Source organism: Diachasmimorpha longicaudata, chromosome 5, assembly GCF_034640455.1.
Source record: "Diachasmimorpha longicaudata isolate KC_UGA_2023 chromosome 5, iyDiaLong2, whole genome shotgun sequence".
Lineage (NCBI taxonomy): Eukaryota > Metazoa > Arthropoda > Insecta > Hymenoptera > Braconidae > Diachasmimorpha > Diachasmimorpha longicaudata.
The window spans coordinates 67845-87840 of record NC_087229.1 but is presented as its reverse complement, the minus strand read 5'-3'; the positions used below and the strand labels follow the sequence as shown (position 1 = coordinate 87840).

Genomic DNA, 19996 nt, shown 5'->3' with positions numbered 1-19996 from the left:
GAATTTATTTTTCCCTCCAAAAAAATAAAAATCATGAAAGCTCCGCCAGTTTTCATAATTTTTTAGATTTCCATTGGAGAATAAGATTAACGATAAGGTAATTTACCTTGCTTTACCACTTCATTAGAGAATTATAAAATACAATTTATCCACGACAATATATCGAAGGAATTATTTAATATTCAAAAAATGTGATCTAATTTTATCAAAAGAATTGAAAATCACATATTTACCGAATTAATTAAGTTCTACAAAAAAAATTCTGATCCCGCTGAAATCATGATTTACTGTTAAGATAATTATTTTTCTGTTTTTACATTATATTTTTGACAACTCTCTTGATATTTCCGTGGGAAGATATTCATTTCTCAGAGGACACATCAACATTTTTCCGTATTATTTTTTAACATTTGAGAAATGTCAAGAAAAACAAAGAAATTCATCAAATCTTTATCGCCCACTCCTCCAATCACCTATTGCCGGCAGCATAGAGTAGTTTAAATTTTTCTAAAGCATATTATTGCCTTTGATTGTCCTTCCAAAGATGTAATTATAGTAGCCAAGTAAAAACTAAACTTGTTATATATTTAATTTATCTTTTAATTCGACTAAATTATCGTGGGAAGACGATACAATTGTCTATTATTTTATTCTTCAGTTGAAAACTTGTTGCATTTGATTCCTTAACTAATTAAAAAATTGTTATTCAGGTCGTTGTTTCTCCACATTTGTTTGAGAGCACTATTTTTTTTCCCTATAAATCACATTGATTTGCTGCATTGTATCTATTAAGGTTGAACTGTCAATGAGTACGAGAACTAGTGATTCAACAGGATGTTTTATGAGTGGGTGCATGGTGATAACGTGGCTAGAGACTCTTGTAGGATATTAATGAACCCATAATATGGGATTCACAATTTTTTGAGATTTTTCCAATGAGCTGGGAATTTGATGAAAATTATTGTTATATAGTTATCTCATTAATTTCGCCATTTAATATATGAGAAATACATTAAATGACGAAATTTTTGAGGTAACTTTTTCCTTTAGAAAAGAATAAGTTTTACAAAAAAAGTCTTCATGAAACTTTTTCATCGCTTCTGGATTTTGAGATATTTATCAAGCAACCACGCTGACGATAAGTTGACTTGACTTCAGCTTTATCATTTCATTGTAGAACTTAGTTTTACTTATTACACTTGCAGTTATCGGTCAATTCGATATTAAAATTTACTGCAATAATTGGCATGATTTTCTACAGTCTTTAAAGTGAATAAATATTCTTTTTTGACATGAGAATTCATTTGGTAAAAAAATATAAAAAGATATAAATGAAAATACTGCGATGTACGATCAAATACAATACTAACATTATAGTATAATATAATATAATATTAACAAATAATATATAGCAATATATAATAATATTAATAGGAGAATGCGGGAGAAAATGAATTCAATGGTTGATAACTTTGAACCAGTAGAGTGAAGACCAACTTGTTTTTCTCTTTAATCTCTGTTTTGAGGCTTTGAAAAAACAACAAAACTTTTTGATTTTATTCTGCGGTTTCCGAGTCATTATCCATTGAACAAGTTTTATTTTGTCCTAGTCTCTCTTATATAATAATATTCGATATTATATTCGATTTGGTTGTACTCTACAGTATAGTTTACTATGTTTTTCATATTTCTCATGTATTGAAATGAATTGTCACGTCAACGGTAAATTCATTCATGTGAAAAACTGTTGAAAAAGTATATTTCGATAGAGGTACGACGGGCGGAGTAACGAGTGTAAAGTTGATAATCACACGAGTTAAAACACCCCGTCGCATGTGTATCTGAACTATAGTTTTTGTTAGTGATGTTGCGTTCAGGGAGTGGCGAACTGTGTCATTTTTCATTTACTAGTAAATGAAAAGGCACTTTCCGAGACGGATTGAATGTAGCAGCAATGAGAAAAATTGTGTTAAACGCCTGTTAAATATAATTGTGTTATAACATTTACGAGTATTAAAGTTCCATGTAATCATTTGAGCTTCTGAAATGCTAATCAAACATAAATATCCAGAAGAATGAACGTATGAAGGAACAAATGATCTGAAATGAATAAATTACAAACAATTGTGAACAATTGATTGAAAATATTTTCAAAAAAAATTTGGTACCTCAATTCATTTAATCATGACAGTTATAAAACAATATTTTTCATCGATATAAACATATTTTTTCCGCTATCAATGATTTTAAAACTGCGAATGTTGGAAAAAGCAACGACCGTTATCTATTCATTTATTATGATATATTTCAATAGATTTATTCACTGTTGAGCATTGCAGCTAATGGTGCTCCAAAGTTTAATTATTAGTTTTGATTTTTCTCGAGGATTAAATGAATATCGTTTCCTCGATTGATATTACAATGTATTCAGTATGCATTAGTGTTGAGTATTTAATATGAAAATATACAAAATTACCATTTGTATCGATCGGTTATTTATTTGTATATTTTTGAAGTAAATGAGAAGTAGGTAAATGAGGATTATTAAAACTATAAAAGAAAAATACACAAAGAGTCAGTCTATTATTCACTTTTTTTTCAAATAAATTATCAGCTTTATCGTTCGTACATACATGTGGAGGTCAATTTTACATTGAATCTGTATTCAGTGTTCATCGTTGGGAATGATCATTCTGGGAGTTAATATATTTGTTAACAGCGAGAGTAACAGATAAGGCAAGTGAGGTGTGGCTGGTAGGGTGAATATACAATAAATAGAGTGAATAAATCATGGAAATGAAGGTGTAATTGGTTTGATCTAGGGATATTAACATTTTTGATTATTAAATCGACGAATTTATGAGCTAATTATAAGTAAGGGGTGCTTCAGTGGAATGAAGAGCATTGAATTTTATTGCTATTTACTATTTCTGGGATATTTTCATGGGTGTTTTTGGTGAAAGTAGCATTACCGCGTTGAGAGTTCTTCGACTCACAAGACCATCTGATCTGGAACTGCATTTTGCGGTCGTAGTGGTGAACATTTGGCCTGTTCTGTGTGTTACGATAGTTTTTATTCAATATTTATCGATGCTAAAGGGGATTTCGAGTGTCAAAGAGTTTTGACAGTCAAATGACCCTTAATCTTGAATAATTAAAGGTGTCAACACTAATTGACCCTGAATTTTCCAGAAGTAATAGCACATGAATGTTTTCAATTAAGAACATGCTATTTTTTCATTTACTAGGATAGTTTTTGGGAGCTACCTTGAATTTAAAGCACATTTTTACGCTTTACTCAAATGTGAAATGGTTTAGAGGATCATAAAAGTTGCAGACGTTTGGAATTGAGGGTCAATAAGTCCTGCAGGGTGCTTAGGGAGGAGCAAGTAAGTTAAAAAAAAGACATTAATGAGAAATGAATGATAATTTGACCCTCAATTCCAAACATCTTTTGACTCTTGAAGCATTTTGACCCTCATTTACAGGCGAGTTTTGCATCATATTAAAGTGAAATGACCCTTAAACATGAATGAAGCTCAAATAGTCTTAAGGGGCAAACAAATTGAATCTGCTCCATCGGAAAGGATAATTTAACCCTTATTCAAGGAAAATAGATCCTCTATTTCAGCTGAAACTCGTCTCTTAGATAAGAATTCCTTCGTTATTCTATGTTCCTGAACTATTCATCTAAAAATAAAATTATTCCTCCGTCCACTGAGTCACCATTGCCAAATCAATAGCAATTAATATCACGTCAGTGTCTTCGCGACGTTCGGTGGAGTGATCCCTCCACGAAAAGAAGGATAAAAAAAAAAGTCAAGGTGAATGATCCCGCAAACAAGTAACGGTACGTCAGCCACTCATCGGAATTCATAGTGTAATGCACGATACAGTCGGTCACCGGGAGATTCTCTTCATTTTAGCGCGAGGGCAAGACTCTCTTGGTCTAGCCGATAATCCTCTGGACCCGAAGAATTTTCCGAGCGAAACCAATGTGAGATTTTTTGGGTGGTGTACCAGTTGGGCACAATGAGGACTTCGAGTTGCGCTTCGAGGCTCCTGAGTTTATCTCAGCGGGATTTCTCACTATGTTCGTTAATCAATCGTCAGGTTTTTCCGGGAGATGATCAATGAAGTTAATTTTAATAAAAATAATCGTCAATTCAGAATAATAACATTTTTCTTTTAAAACTTGATTCCCTATCAAAGATATTTAATGATATTTTTTTGTAATATCAACCGCTTTGGGAACAAATTTGTCAATATAAAGAATAACTTTGCCTTATCCAATGAATTTTGAAATTTGTTTCAATGTGCTATGATGCTCGGGACGAGCGCTTTTACGAGGACATTGTTTGTTGGAAATTGAATTCCCGAAAAAAAAATATTACATGACTTTTCATCCTTTTTAGATAAATCCATAAATAAGAGAAGCCATTTTATTTAAATCGCATTGGTTGGACGTTACTAGAGTAAAAATGGTCAATTGGATGTATTTTACAAAAAAATCATTTTAAAATCCATTTGACTCATCTTCCGAATTGGTCGATCGGCCCCTCCACCTCCTAGTTATTGTAAAAATAAACCAGAAAATATGGGAATGTACGATTTTATTAGGTCACTCATTCCTCATCGGTCACTGGAGTTTCCTTTGTGCAACCGTTATGGCTTGTTTCGTTGGGAAGAATTGAGCGTGGGAAAAGCCTCGGGTGTCCTGGGTCAAGAACCCAACTGCGGAGGCGACCATGAATAGTTGTTCTTCATCTTCCGTATTACATTTTTTTTTAATTACTAATTATGATACTCCTGGTTTTCACAGAAAACCACGGTGAAACGAGTAAATTCTCCCTTTGAATAATTGGTTTAATTAAAGTTTGGGAACAGTGGGCACTTCTTGGTGGGAATTCACCAAGTTCCTGGGCTTGCAGACACATCCACTCTCCACGAGAACGTAGTCTTGACCTGTCAGAGTTACTGGGCCCAGGGGAATCACCAGGAAAAGGTATGGTACGTATGTTTGCGTGCATTCACCATGAACAACATCACATTCTTTGGATCTGAAATTTCATAAAATAATAGGAGTCTTGTAACATTTTTCTTCCGCGTGGAAATTTTTTTTCATGCATATTCAGTTATAACCTCCTGAGTAGCTTTTAAATGGAAATTTCGGGCATCTTGTTATCCAAAATAAATATGATTGGCAAAATTATAATTGTTTCCTACAGTTCGTGCATTGGTTGTTGACAGGAACTGATGAAATGCGTAAAATAAGATTTCAAGAGCAATACAATCTTCGTTCTGAACAATGAGAGATCAATACTCTTGAGAGAATTACAGTGACTGAAAATACTGACTAACAACTTAATTTTCCATCCGTTAAAAACAACAAATTGAAAAGTACTCAGTAGTATCTCAACTGCATGACAATTAAACAACTAGAATGAGTTGAATGACAGTGTAAATAAATCATGTAGATTTGAGCACTTTAAACAATTATAAAAAATAAAAAGAGCAGTAGAAATATTTCTTCAAAAAATCAGGACGTCCATTTTGCTATTGCGACGTTCTTTCATTATCATAGGATTTTTCTACATCCTTTATTTTGAACTGAATGTGGTTAAACTACAATGGGGTGTCGGGCACGAATGACAGTATGACGATTGAATAAGCAATGCCACGTACTGAGAATTTTGTCATTTTCCAATTGCACTCTCAAAACAGCTTTCTTCGTCCTCATTCCCATCATTAATGGTCAATCCACGTTCAATATATTTTTCATGATTTCTTAACTTTTCATTTATGGGGTCTATGGGGAAGTTGTGACTAATGAACTCACTCGCAAACTTCGAAGACCACCTGCTGTAGTAGGTCGGGGAATTTTTGTACGATCGTTACCGGCTGACCGCTAGTCAGACTGACCCCGTACATCGGTGCTGTTGTGTTGTACCGCGTCTTGCACAGTCGACCTGGTGATCCGCATGTTTCCTTTGGTGTATAACTTCGACCTAAATGGATAAGTCCTCATCATTATTCGGGCGGTATTCATTTCCCTTTCCCAGGAGCAAGTGGACACAAGAATGCAACACGAATTTTACGAATTTTCATTCTAGTTTAGGATTTTTTTAATTAATTATCAAGGCTTTTGGAGAGAAATATCCAATGGGATTTTTTTTTATAAATATTCATCAACAAAAAGGAATGGAGGGAAAGGAAACGATTAAATGACAAAATATTACAAGCAAGTAACACACGATAACATATGATTAAATGCAACATTACAAGTGGGGAAAAAAATTCATTGATTTTGTTTTCTAGTTTCCTCAATTGGGTCTTCCGGAATTGATTGCGTATAATAAAATACAGTTAGAAAAAAATGAAATGACATAATACTTTGTCAAAAAATATTTGGGACGGAGAATACTTGGGCAAATAATATTTTGACGAATAATCATTTTTTTAAGTAATATTGTTGCCATGTAATATTCAGTAAAATTTTGTTAGATAATATTAGGTTTTTGTAATATTTTGTCGTGTTATCAAAAGAAATTAGGCCATGAGGAGTTATTGCCAATATCTTCTAATTTTTCATGTTTTTTGTAAATTTCTGGAGAACAACAAATCAGATGGACATGAAAAAATATAAGGTTTTAAGATTTTTCCATTATTATTCAATAAATTACAACATTTCATAGTCTTTGGTAAAGTTTTGTCAATTTTTGGAATAGTAAAAATATCGCCCACAGTGATGAAATTTTATGGGCCGGTATTATTTCTCACGCCAATTTTATAATCATTTAATCGTTTTTTCAGAAATTAGTAAAAAAAATGTAAAACTCGAGTAATGGACAGTAACGCCTTAATTTACGATATTATTTGAAAAATGAATGGTTTTAAGAGAAAATGTCATAAGAATTTTTCAAGATTCAATGAAATGTTAAAGATGGCTTAAAGGATAAAAATGGAGTTTCTCGAAAGCAAGCATAAGACTTTTTTTATAGAGAATGGTATTTCCAATGAAAAATTTTTATGCCATTTTCACCCACAATCACTTTACATTTATTGAGATACCACATTTTGAATTCAATGTGAATTCAATCAAAGGCAGAAACCATATATGCTTCATTTGATCATTTATAAATGATAAATTCAGCATTAAACATAAAAAAAATCCTCATATTCTGTTACATTTAATCACTCCTGGAAATTCCCAACAAATAAATAATATTTCTAATAGTTGATCACGTAAATCAAGATAAGAAATCTTCCCATTAGCCTCACTGATAGCATGAACTTTTCAATAATTGTCACTCAATGGTCACAGAATAAAAAATTGCCATATGTCCTACATTTATCGTTTTCAAAGTAGTTTATATAAACTACAATCCCGTTATACATATTTGTGGGCTGATGTGCACCAAGAAGAGACCCGATAACTGTATTGCCCTCGATTGAGCGCCTCACGGGCGTCACGAGTTTATTATTTGGCAATACCGTTACACCACATAGTTCATGCATTCAGGTGAAACGAAGGTAGGACACCTGACATAAATTATCAATCAAAAAATATTTTTGACTCATTGCTAATGCTTAATGAACTCACCGTTTCGTGATGTACCCAGGGTATATTCACTCCTTGAGACTTTGTAATTGTGGAGGAGCGCTTGGCGCGTTATTTCAGGGTCTGTAACGCGGTTGTTATGATTGTAAACACGAGCTGTACGACTATTTCCCCAGAGATTTTTCAAGTTTCTTGCTATTGCTGCACTGCAGAAAAATAATTTGGTTTAAAAATTTTTTGAAAAATTGGTCAATTTTCACAGATTTTTTTGTAAGAAAAAAATGTTTAAGAGAAGTCAAAAAAATTGCCTCAATATTAATGATAATTGTGATTTTAGCAAATTAGTATGATATTTTTCTCTGAAATTTACTGTTTTTTTCTGGGAAAACATTAATGATCATTAGTAAGCGCATTATTTACATTTACGAGGGCTGAATGATATGTAAAAATGAATAAATTTTTAATCTACTCACACTGGATAGTGGGTGTCATTAGGGCCGACACAATCAGGCGAATCTGTCATTGCATCTCCCCAGACGTATTTGAGTTCAACGCCACTGCCCGCGCATTTCCGCGGCTTTTCACTAGCAAATCCACTTGAGCTGATCAGTAATACTATCGCGACACTCAAGTGTCTCCTTGTCTAGAATTAATTTTTCCTTCATCATAAAGAGGGTTGGGAATGAAGAAATTAATGGATTGTTGATATTTTATCGGACAAAAATTGCCTCAAAATCGAATATCTCAATTTCATTGGCCGTAAGAAGAACTGTGATAGTTGGTGATAATTGTAACCATCACAATAATAATATACTGCTTGATAATAATTGTGGGAATAATAACTATGTCTAATACATGGAAAATTACTATTTTACCGCAATACAATTTTACAATTATTATCAAGAAATATATTATTATTATTATTATTATTATTATTATTATTATTATTATTATTATTATTATTATTATTGTAATGGGGAAGAATAAGAACTTGCAGCATTTGAATTTTTTTCCAAATTCTTCCGACCAAGCGCCCATTGTTATTCATGTAAAACGAACCAATCAACGTAGTATAAGGTATAAGTGATATGGAAGAAATAAAGTAGGGTAGGATATAAATTTAACTGTATGCTGTCGGTGTCTAGTATTTTTTCCCCTTATTTTTCATCATAAGCCAATTCCACAATAAATTTTTATGACTTGTTAATTGAACTGATTGATCGGGAAAAATGTTTTTCGAATGACTTTTCAATAACATAATTTTCAAACATTACTAAAGAAGGGGAAAAATTATCTCCGATCGGAATATATTTCGTTGGATGCATGTTCTTTCATATGAAAATAGAATTCCATTGTCTCAATATTTTAAATTTCCCCTATAGAGCGCAGATAATAGTATATTCGTTTGAAAATGAGTCCTACAATAATTTTTTTAGATGAATGGAATGCGACACATCCAATTATCTAAATAAATATAATGAAATATTCAGGAAATCCAAAGGAATATATGATAGATTTGAATCTCCATATGATCGAATCAAGAAGTTTTTGTTTTGAGCCCTCAGAATCAACGATTGAAGAAAATACTTTAATCACGCAATTCATTAAAAAAAGTGCATAAAAGCTTAGTGTTTAAATGAAAATATATTCGGTCTGCTTTACATTTTTCTCTCAGGGTGGTTTATTTTTTTCAAGCCCCTGGTACACGAAGAGAACCATTCAATAAACATTACGTAATCTTTTTTAATTTTTCCATTATCGTAAATTTTTCTGTACTTCTGTACTCTTTTCGACTACTCACTGGCCCTAACATACCCTGTGCATGCGGCTGTGGAGTCCACACTCCACCGCTCTCACAATTCTATAGAACATAGAAATTGCCAGGAAAAACCCATAGACCGACACAGGCGCCAGCCCTACCGACACTCTCCGGCTCGTCGGAGCCTCAGGTTTTCTGAAAAAATCGCAACCGCTGGGATTTGAACTCGCAACCTTCCGCATACTAGGCCAAGCTAGTGGCGCTTAGGCGCTTAGGCGCTTAGGCCACCGACATCGCTATTCTACCCAACTGTCACAGAATTTTTTTTGACAGTCCCGGCATTTTTATCTGCATTGTCTGAGTAAAAGGACGGCATTGTCGTGTGAAATATTCCATTCAATACCGTAATAAGTGAACAACCTGGGGGTTTCCTAATTTTTTCTGAACATATCTCCCCGGGGGTGGAAAACATAGGACACTTCGCCTAACGTTATCCTGTCAATTATAAACGTGAAAAAGGATAATGTATATTCTATGTCTAAGCTTGAAATATACTATTTCGCACGTTAAATAAAATTGTGGAGTATGTTCGGTGAGGTTTTTATTTAAATAACAGAGGCGGTGTTTGCTCCACGGGAGTGACGAACCCTAGTGGAAATTGAGCTCACATCCAAATCAAAGTCGGATCAAACCAGACCTGACGATGGATTTAAAGTGATGAAATCGTTGGATCACATCGTGAGCAATTATGTTATGTAGTTTTTCCTCAAAATTTGACAAGATAAAAATCATTTGATCGAGTTGGAATGATGTTTGAGAGGTGTGAACCTGTTCAGAATTTGCATATTAATGTTTAATGTGAACGATTCATCTATGAATCAATTCCACATGTTATTCACTTGCATTATGGCGATCAAATATCATCAATGCCCATATATTTATAGAGATCATTTCTTGCATTTAAACATTTTTATAGGAAAATTTTATCGTAATACGTCAACTTTTCATCTCTAAATACATTTTCCATGAATATCAATTTGACCAGAATAAATAAAAAATTAATGAAATCGAATAAAAACTGTGATACAATGCTATACTACTCGTTGTAGTGACAATTCTAAAATATATCCTTGGAAAAGTAGAGTCACATTAGTATGATGAGATTTAGATCACGAGATCAAATGCTACCGTCTCTTGTAATTATAAAAAAGATTGGAAATTTCAAAGTTCAAATTAACCGCCTTATATAGTTGTGAACTAATGAGGAATCAGCGTGACAGACTGTCAACATATCAATAGTATTGATGTTTTTATTTATTTATTTATTTATTTATTTATTTATTCCATGTATACCCTTGTACCTTCATCTCCAATCGAGTCGCATTTACCCCAGGAGTTGTACGCCACATACAGACTCTCCTGGAAAATAATATGGACTCCCGTTTGACAGTTTCCGAAAGATTAAAATTCCAATGACCTAAACCGGACTCGAATCCGCGCCTCACGGGATTTCACTAATTCGGCCACGGTCATCGGTCCGTTAGTATTGATGGTTGTGCTTTTTACAATAGGTTAGTACTTTGACAACATCCAACTTCTGAGTCAAGGCAGGGAAGTACGAAAAAAATAGGATGAAAGAGATATATGATTTCAGGCAGTGCGATCTGAGACTGACATTGAGATACAATACTCAATATTGTTTATCAAGTGTGACATGTTTAGTAAATAAACAAGTGGATGGAAGAAGGAAGTGAGTGCTCTTCTTTATGCTCTTTGTGACTAATGTGCGTATTAGTCATTTAGTTATTGAACTTTTAGCTAGTTCCTCGACTGCGCTCGAAGAGGAGGAGAGATCTCAAATAAACAAACAAGTTGATTGCTTCCCGATGCTGTAATCTGTATTCCATATTCAGGGCTATTTCTGATCCAAAATCAGGCCACCTGAGCCGATTTTCCACTCTGACAGCTCATGGGATCACAAACGATCACCGATAAAATCGCCAAATTAGGGTTAATGCATTTTCTTTGCCAACGAACTGGGAAATTATTAGCATAAAGCGGAATCCTACGACAAAGAGACGTTACACTGATCTTCAAACGCTCATAAAATGAGTTTAGATCCTATTTCACTGGCCAGGTTTAATAAATGTCTGCGAATGGTGAGTGTCAATGTGAGACGGCTTTTATTCGCAATTAATAAATGGGGGAGGGGAAAGTTTTGATGTTCTTGGAAAGTGGACAAAAGGAAGAAATTAATAGTCAAATGTTAATCTAATCTATAATAGCTTGCGAGGGGGTGGAAAGAGGACGTCTTGTACCGAAATTTGTGTTGCTTAAAAGTATGTCGCGGTATTGTATGCGGTATGCAGTATGCCAATAGAAAGTATGGAATAGAGACTTGATCAATGAGGAGACAGCTAAGAGCTCTCATCAATTGTCAATGATCAGTTGGCCGGTTACAACAAACAGTATTATTCTATCTTTGATGAATCAATAGCCCTGATCTTGTAACACACGTGGATAATGCCCGCTTAAGTGAAACGACTAACGGTACGACCTTAGGAGCGTCATGATGACTTGGAACGGGTCACCGGTTGTTCTTCAAATCCTAACGGGATTATCTCGAAATGTTGAAAAATCATTTTATATATAGTCTTCCGCTCGGGCAACCAAATTCATGGAAATTTTTCAACTGACAAGTAAATAGTATGTTGTAAATGTTGTAATAAAATGGCAAAAAATAAAAGGCCAGCTTGGTGATTAACGATGGTTTCGTGGAGAAGGGTTAACAATAGACCTTCACAGCCGGCTCGGATTTCTTATTTCTTTTGAACGACTTCAGACCGATTTCCTTCACTCCCCATCGCATTGTTGGCATTCCGAAGGCATTCTCCCGTTCTGCGCATTTACCATGCTAATTTCGTTTTTTTCTTTAAAATAACAAGTAGGAAATTCATCGGAAATTTTCCTTATAATCGACATCTATATCCCTACAATTTTCATTAATTTATTAAAAATAAAATGATTCAAAAACTAATGGGCTATTTCATCGCATTATTTGAAATTGTTATACAAAATAATAATTTTTTTATTGATGATAAACTATCAGTCACTGAATGTAAGTTTTAAAAATCACTCACCGTTAATGGTAGCATTTCAAAGTTCACGAAAATCAAAAAATTAATTATTAATTAGACTTAGGAAGAAGGAGTATTTTATTTTGTCGGAGGGATTGCCGGTTGAACACATGTAACACTGAGGGATTATCGAGTGATTTTCGGTGGATACCGAATGTAGAATCACGAAATGCCGTTCATGTCACTACGCGTTATCTCGTATTTTTGCCCGAGGTCGAGCACCTCCGTCCGTGCAGGTGGATGTTCAGTGGTTGACTGTAAGTAAGAGGGCTCCTTTGCTTGTTTGTGGCCAGTTGTGTCCGCCCAAGCGGTCTAAAAACCACCAATGAGCCAGGGGGAGTCAGAAAGCGAGGATGGATATATGGTCTTTCTTGTGCTGCTCGTGGGTGAAATTTAATTTTCAGGATGAGACCACTGCAAGTCAGAGTAACAAGTCACTCTTCTCCATCATTCTGATAGGTCTTAATTATTCTGTTAATTCATGTTAAACTGTCGTTGATACTATTATTATTATTGATTTTATATTGTTATTCGTTATCCTTCTTCTATATGTTTTGTTTATAGCCTACTCAAGATTTTTAAGTTATTGGCGCTCGTTGTACTCAACGAATTGATGCAACTTTCATCATATTACCTTTAACATCCTATCTAAAAGCTTCAAGTAAATTATATATTTGCCCGCGTAACATACCAACATGGCCGGGATTCATCTGTAACATGAGGTTAGGGATCTTTGCGAGTTTTGATGCTTTGGATTGTCTATTGAATCAGGATATCGACTACTTAAGCAATGTAGGGGCTCGAAAGCTCCCAAAGTCGAATATGGTATTACCAAGTTGAATTATCTAGAAACGTAAATACGCTATGATTGTCGTAAAAAAAAGTTTTTAAATTTGGATATTTCGATCGATATAAATGGGACACCCTGAAACGAGTATTTAACAAAAAATTGAAATCCTTACAGTAGTTTTTTGAGATATTGAGAAAAATCGAAAAATACAAAAATTGCTATATCTCAGGGACTACACAACCAATCGAGCTGAAAAGACACGTCAAAGTAAAGATTAACCATAGCCATTATATAATTTGAAAATTCAGATTTTTACCTGAGTTTTATTTATAGTATTTTTTTACAATTTTTTCAAAATCGATCTTCAAAATTGCAAATATTTCGCCACATACACACAGACATCACATAAAAACATCATTTTATTGCATTTAAGAACATTCTAGGTGATTCGCGATTGAAATTAAAGAATCAAAAAATCGGTCAGCGTCTCAACTGAGCCACTGATGGTGACAGACATGTTTACTATCCAATGGTTAAATACTATTCGTTTTTCTCGATTTCTCAAGTTTGACAAATTAATTTTTCATCCGAAGTGATTCAAACTCAGTGAGAATATTATTGACATTAAAATTATTAGTTTCTGGGCCATAGGCCGTCGTTAATAATTGATTAGCATCATGATACTTAATTATAAACAACAACATCACACTCTCAATAGACAATTACAACGATATGGAGGCACAAATGTTATCTAACATGGATAACCAGTCAAAGTACAACCGCTCCAACAACAAAATCTTATCCCCAAGTCGCTGAAAAAAAGAAAATCACCAAGGACCACGGAAGGCATACATATTCAAGAATTTACCCGTACCCACGGTAAAATTACAGATCTGGACAAACCTACCACAGTGAAAGGGAGAGAATACACCGTGGAAATCTGAGGGTATCATCTGAACCTCTCGTACCTGATGGAATGATTCTAAAGGAAATCAAAAAAACTTGGCATTCGTCAAACATCTCGCATCATCTCCATTCGTTGTGGTTCCAAGGAACCCGGTTTTGAACACAGTCTCACGTGGAGAAAATTCTTCTATATCCCAATAGATCAAATTAATCTCACTCAACCCAGTAGTCTGGGTTGACCCAGTATACTGCAACTATATATCAACAAAGCAGTTTACTTGTTTTCCTTGTCATGAAGAGTGACACATTGCCAATAGCTGTCTCCACCACAATACAAATGTGAGCACGAATTGGCATTCCCAAAAAAATCACCAACTTCATCTACTTTCTCCTCGCATATAGACAACTGTACGTTGCAGTTCAAGGAAAGCTAGAAGGCCCCTTTTCCTCATGAATAGAGGCACTGGTCAAGGCTCCATTCTTAGCCCTATCCTCTTCAATGTTTGCTTGACCAACCTCCCCAACCTAAATGATCTTAGCGCTGAAATTGTAGCTTTCGCTGATGGCCTGGCAATTTTCCTCCGTGGACCGAACCTCCACACCTGCCCAACTAAAATTGAACGGGGGCTCTATCCAGAATCTCCACCCACCTCCAATCGAAACATTTAGAAATTTCTCCTGATAAATTATAGTTAGGTATTTATTTATTTTTCACATGTATACCCTCTCGGGTTTTTACATTTTGTTCCCTTCCCCTGCGGTGCCATGGGACCGACTTTTTCCCCAACTGTACTGCATTTGCACAGGGGTAGAGGGAAACCATGGAAAACCTCTACCGTACAGTCGGCCGATAGTGCAGGGTCCCAGTGTACCCTTCCGTCACACTGACTAGAAGGGTCCACTGGGTCTCCCCACCCGTGCCTTCCGCGCAGTAATTTTTTGAGCGAGCGAACGGTGTTCCTAAATGGTCACCCATCCAAGTAGTGTCCCAGCGAAACGCTGCTTAGCATCGATGATCGCCGGAGCAACACCGCACTCGCCCAACCATTACAGTCGGTTCTAAATTATAGTTAGGTATTTTCTCCATGACACATTTCTCTCTCAATGACTTCCACATCCATATCAACGGCCAAAAACCACAGCCACCACCTCAGCGCGATTCTTGGGCATTTAACTAGACTACAGACTCAAATTTAAGACATATATTCAAAGCCTCTATATCAAAGCCAACAAAACCATTTCAATGATTAACTTTCTCAGATCCACCTGGTTTGGAGCCGACCCAAGAATCCTAACTATCTTCTAACGTGGCCTTATGAGAAGTGCTTTTGAATACGGTAGTCACGTTCGGCGACCTACCAACCTCACAGAACTCAATAAACTAGTCCTCCCTAGGTAACTAGGAGAACGGTGGCGCCAGGTGAGTAATTTTTAGCGCCAATCTTCGAATGTGGGTTCGTTAGCCGCTAAACCTCTAATGAGGACTCCATCGAAGTCTGTTTCTCCAGGTTGAGGGTAATTGAATTATTGGGTAATTCAATAATCAATGAATAACACAACTGTTTACAAGAGCACAGTAACACTTTTATTTGGTAAAAACTAAATATCTATTGGATCCTTATACAAAAGTTATTCTTATAACTGATCCTTATTAACCTCTTGAAAATTAATTGAACCGACTAACGGAGAGAAGCTGCTAGCTGAAAATTTTTAATAGAATAGAACTAACTTATCTCAACTTAAACTCCTAAGGGTTGGATCCAATAACCCCACCAGTCCCTAAAAATGGCGCACGCAAGTTTTCCTCTTGGAGAGTTTTAGATTTCTCCGTGTACAACAAGACAATGAACAATGGATCCCACATGTATTGAAGATGTAAACCAGAAAACCTTTAAAATAAGCAGTGCTCAAATTTCATGACTTAGGACCGTGACCGTTGAATTGACTTTTGTCTCTAAGCTTTAGTTTTTCAAAGAACAGCCTTTATGCAGAGTTTTTGAGGGTAATAAATTAGATTAAAACAGTCAATTTATTCATCCCTTGTTCATTGTTTGCCATTATGGTGGTTCTTTTTCTCCTTACACCTCCTGTATCCAGGCGAAGTCTGCCCACTAAATTACTATATTCCACGATTTCTGTAATTTTTCTCAAATTTCCGAGATATGTTAAATTTTCAACATTTTTTGAATTTTGAAAATTGGTCCCCTTCCTCTCTTAAACGAAATACGTCCCATAAGATGAGACTTTCCGTCATTTCAGTCAAGTTAACCAAACTTTATTACTTTAAAAAAGTTCCAACACTCTTTGAAAATTACTCCCCCCCCCCCGCCGGCCAACTGTTCTTATAAAACAATTTAGCCAATAATTTGCCATTTGAAAGGTTAAATATTGAAAAATTTCTACAATAATTTTAATAATTTAATAAACAATTTTACTGAGAATAACAAAATGTACTAAAGTTTGTCATCATTAATTCATATTTTTAATTTGTTGGATCTTGCACTTGACTGAGGTGAACATCAAACTATGATTAACTATGATTTAAAAATGGCGCGTTGATACTCCGAAATGGAAGTATACTTTATGACGTCAGATCCGTTGCAACAATCGATGATTTGTAATATGGAAATGCGCCTTTCTGAAAGCCTATTCAATCAACCTCCAAAATAATATTTTTGGTGTTGGAAATTTTAGCAAAAAACGTTGTTTTTGTGATCATCTGTACCCCGTTCTTGAGATTAGAAAGGATTTAAACATAATACTACCACCATGGCTATGTCAAAGACGACAAACACGTACAACAGACAAAATTGGGAGGATGCGGTAAATTATTAAATATGCCAAGACGTTTTTGTGATTCTTGAAATATTGTGCCACTTATATTCTTAATAAAATATTTTTCAATTGTTTCAGGAATTTCCTATTTTGTGCCAAACGTGCCTCGGAGACAACCCTTACATTCGAATGGTGAATAATTATGTTTCATTTTGGTACATGTTCCTGTTGGAATTTCATATTCTCCAAAGAATATTATTCGGCAAAACTTCTGTCAAATGAAATAACCATTTTTGTAGGGACAAATCAGTTTTATAAAAACGTCACAAATGGTTAATATAAAAATTCTGGCATTTGTCGTAATTGTTCAAGTATTTATCAACAAACAAGGTTAGAGATAGGTTATGGATGTGCACCCTTAACCCTCTCCGTTGGAATTCTTGTTTTTTTTTCATTCTTCTGCTAAATTTCCTGCGTTTTTTTTCTAAATTTTTAAAAGGAATGACAAAAAGCAGAAGAAAATAATTACACGGCCACAACACTTCATGACTCATTAAATTGTGACAAAATACAAAAATTATATCAATGGCTTTATTGGTATCAATTCTATCCATAAAATGCCGGAAAAGTTTTAAAAAACCTTAATTTTAAGTGAAAGGGTCCGACATCGTTAAGTTATTACTTTACTACAGCACTATTGTAATGCTTCTATATTTTTCAGTATTTATAAAAAAAATAACAATCAAGATAGGTTAAATGACCTTGCATTATCATTGCTTAGACTTTGTTTCTGAATATATAAACCATACAGAGATCAATAATTCTCTTTTAATGGAAAAAACACTTGACGAAAAAATGCAGTTATCAATGATACAGTAACGGAAAATTAAGAAATACTTGAAAGACCAAATGAATACAGGATCTCAAGGAAACAGTCGTGACGATACCATAGATCAACGGTTTTGAAGAATGCAGAATTTGTAATAGTTTTCTTCATACGTGTAATATTTTTTACATGAGGATAGCATTGTACTGCAGTCGACTTAACTTTTCTATTTTTTGCCCTATATCACTGAGATTTTTATTTCTCACCATCAACACAATATGGTACACGTCTCTGCTCTAATTATTCCTAGTATCACTGACGTAAGTGTCCCTCACAAATATTTAATCTCCCCCCCCCCCCCATTGAAAACGTTGATTGATTAGATTATACTCAGCATTTCATAATTTTTTAAATTAGCGAAATCGTGAAAAAAGTGAAATCGTTTATTTATTGGGTAGTTGACACTACCACTAAAAATTTTCAGCAACTTTCTCTTGTTCCAGACGAAAGAAAAATACGGAAAAGAATGTAAAATCTGTATGCGGCCCTTTACAGTATTCCGTTGGTGTCCAGGAGCCCGCATGCGTTTCAAGAAGACCGAGGTCTGTCAGACGTGCAGTCGTCTCAAAAATGTCTGTCAAACATGTCTCCTGGACCTTGAATATGGTCTTCCCATCCAAGTACGTGACGCTGCCCTCAAGATCAAGGACGACATACCTCGATCGGACGTGAACAAAGAGTACTACGTCCAAAATATTGACAAAGAAATAAGTAACATCGATGCAACAAGTCCGGCAGGAGCAGTGGGAAAATCGGCAGCAGCTTCAGATCTTCTCATGAAGCTTGCAAGAACAAGTCCCTATTACAAGAGAAATCGCCCCCATATATGTTCATTCTGGGTGAAGGGCGAATGCAAGAGAGGCGAAGAATGCCCATATCGTCATGAGAAGCCAACGGATCCCGATGATCCGCTGGCAGATCAAAATATCAAGGACCGTTATTATGGTACTAACGATCCAGTTGCTGACAAGTTGATGAGAAGAGCAGCAGCAATGCCTAAGCTAGATCCACCTGAGGACAAATCAATTACCACTCTTTACATTGGCAATCTTGGTGATGTATTGACTGAAAAGCAACTGAGGGATCACTTCTATCAATATGGGGAAATCAGATCCGTGACGATGGTTCCACGACAGCAATGTGCATTCATACAATACACACAAAGAAATGCAGCTGAAGCTGCAGCTGAAAGGACCTTCAATAAGCTCATTCTCGGAGGTAGAAGATTGACGATCAAGTGGGGCAGATCTCAGGGACGCCAGACAGTTTCTGCTGCTGAAGCAACAAGAGAAATACTCGAGCCTGTTCCTGGACTACCAGGAGCTCTACCACCTCCTCCGGAGACAATGGGAAGCAATTTTTTCAATCTCCAAGCTACTTCTGGCATGATGCCCCCAATGATGATACCACCACCACCAGTGGCTCCTCAGTTTGCTATGTTTCCACCCCAAATTGCTACTACAGCTGCTGCTCCCATTTTCCCACCTGGCACTGCTCCCATTCATTATCCCAGTCAAGATCCTTCGAGAATGGGGGCCAGTCAAGGCATTGGGAAACCATGGCCTGAAGAGTAATTCGGCAAGTTTGGTATTATTGATTTTTATAGGTAATTTTGTCTTTTTGTTTATTGTCTTCTATATACGAAATTGTATGAATAAAGGAATTAAATATAAATATTGAACATTTTATTCGACATAGAGTTTAATTTTTTTATACTGCAATCCACACATATGTTTGAATTTAACTTACAATACTGTAATTTTTTTACAGCTCGAATATTCTACAAAAAGACAAATATAATTCTATTCTTGTATAAAATTCAAGACAATTCTCAAATCTCCGATCGACAAAGGTATTCAAGCTCCAACCCTCTCCGACCCATTATTCCACCTCTAATGTAGAGCTTAATATAAATCCATAGACATATTGTCGAGTTGCCGTAAAGGAAGAAATCGACATAAGCTGATTAAAATGGTCGTGGTCGGGGCGGTTTATTTATTACAATAATAGCTATTGCGATGTGTCAGTTCCACAGATAATCAGATAGGTTGCGTGTTATTTTGAAAGACAGTCGTCATCAAATGCTCACTTTAGAACATTAATAATTTCATTTCGACTCGAATCGGGGATACACTATAATATATAAACAATAAATTTATTTGATTTATTATATTATGAAGGG

General features: G+C 35.2%; 2 protein-coding genes across 3 annotated transcripts; one reads left to right on the top strand and one right to left on the bottom strand.

The window, feature by feature from the left end:
• Positions 1-16: 16 nt before the first annotated feature.
• Positions 17-12871, bottom strand: LOC135162786 (uncharacterized). The gene is made up of 5 exons (XM_064121630.1): positions 12461-12871; positions 8035-8204; positions 7604-7767; positions 5840-6008; positions 17-5060 (listed from the first exon to the last, which is right to left on the bottom strand). The coding sequence occupies exons 1-5, from the start codon at positions 12473-12475 to the stop codon at positions 4871-4873; spliced, it is 708 nt and encodes a 235-aa protein (XP_063977700.1). The 5' UTR covers positions 12476-12871; the 3' UTR covers positions 17-4870.
• A 3904-nt stretch (positions 12872-16775) lies between these two features.
• On the top strand, positions 16776-19507 carry LOC135162783 (pre-mRNA-splicing factor RBM22). 2 transcript variants are annotated; one of them, XM_064121625.1, is made up of 3 exons: positions 16776-16976; positions 17067-17120; positions 18258-19507. In XM_064121625.1, the coding sequence occupies exons 1-3, from the start codon at positions 16923-16925 to the stop codon at positions 19386-19388; spliced, it is 1239 nt and encodes a 412-aa protein (XP_063977695.1). In that variant the 5' UTR covers positions 16776-16922; the 3' UTR covers positions 19389-19507. The 2 variants fall into 2 exon arrangements, with proteins under 2 accessions (XP_063977695.1, XP_063977696.1); XM_064121626.1 differs by lacking the exons at positions 16776-16976; positions 17067-17120 and adding an exon at positions 17142-18074.
• The last annotated feature ends 489 nt before the right edge of the window (positions 19508-19996 follow it).

Excerpts from the sequence above, each read along its gene's own strand:
- LOC135162786 (XM_064121630.1), bottom strand. Across the intron at positions 6,009-7,603 it reads CCTGGGTACATCACGAAACG|GTCGAAGTTATACACCAAAG; the intron begins GTGAGTTCATTA and ends TTATCCATTTAG. Across the intron at positions 5,061-5,839 it reads GTGGTCTTCGAAGTTTGCGA|ATCCAAAGAATGTGATGTTG; the intron begins GTGAGTTCATTA and ends ATGAAATTTCAG.
- LOC135162783 (XM_064121625.1), top strand. The coding sequence starts at position 16,923 with ATGGCTATGTCAAAGACGACAAACACGTACAACAGACAAAATTGGGAG. Across the intron at positions 16,977-17,066 it reads GACAAAATTGGGAGGATGCG|GAATTTCCTATTTTGTGCCA; the intron begins GTAAATTATTAA and ends CAATTGTTTCAG. Across the intron at positions 17,121-18,257 it reads ACAACCCTTACATTCGAATG|ACGAAAGAAAAATACGGAAA; the intron begins GTGAATAATTAT and ends CTCTTGTTCCAG.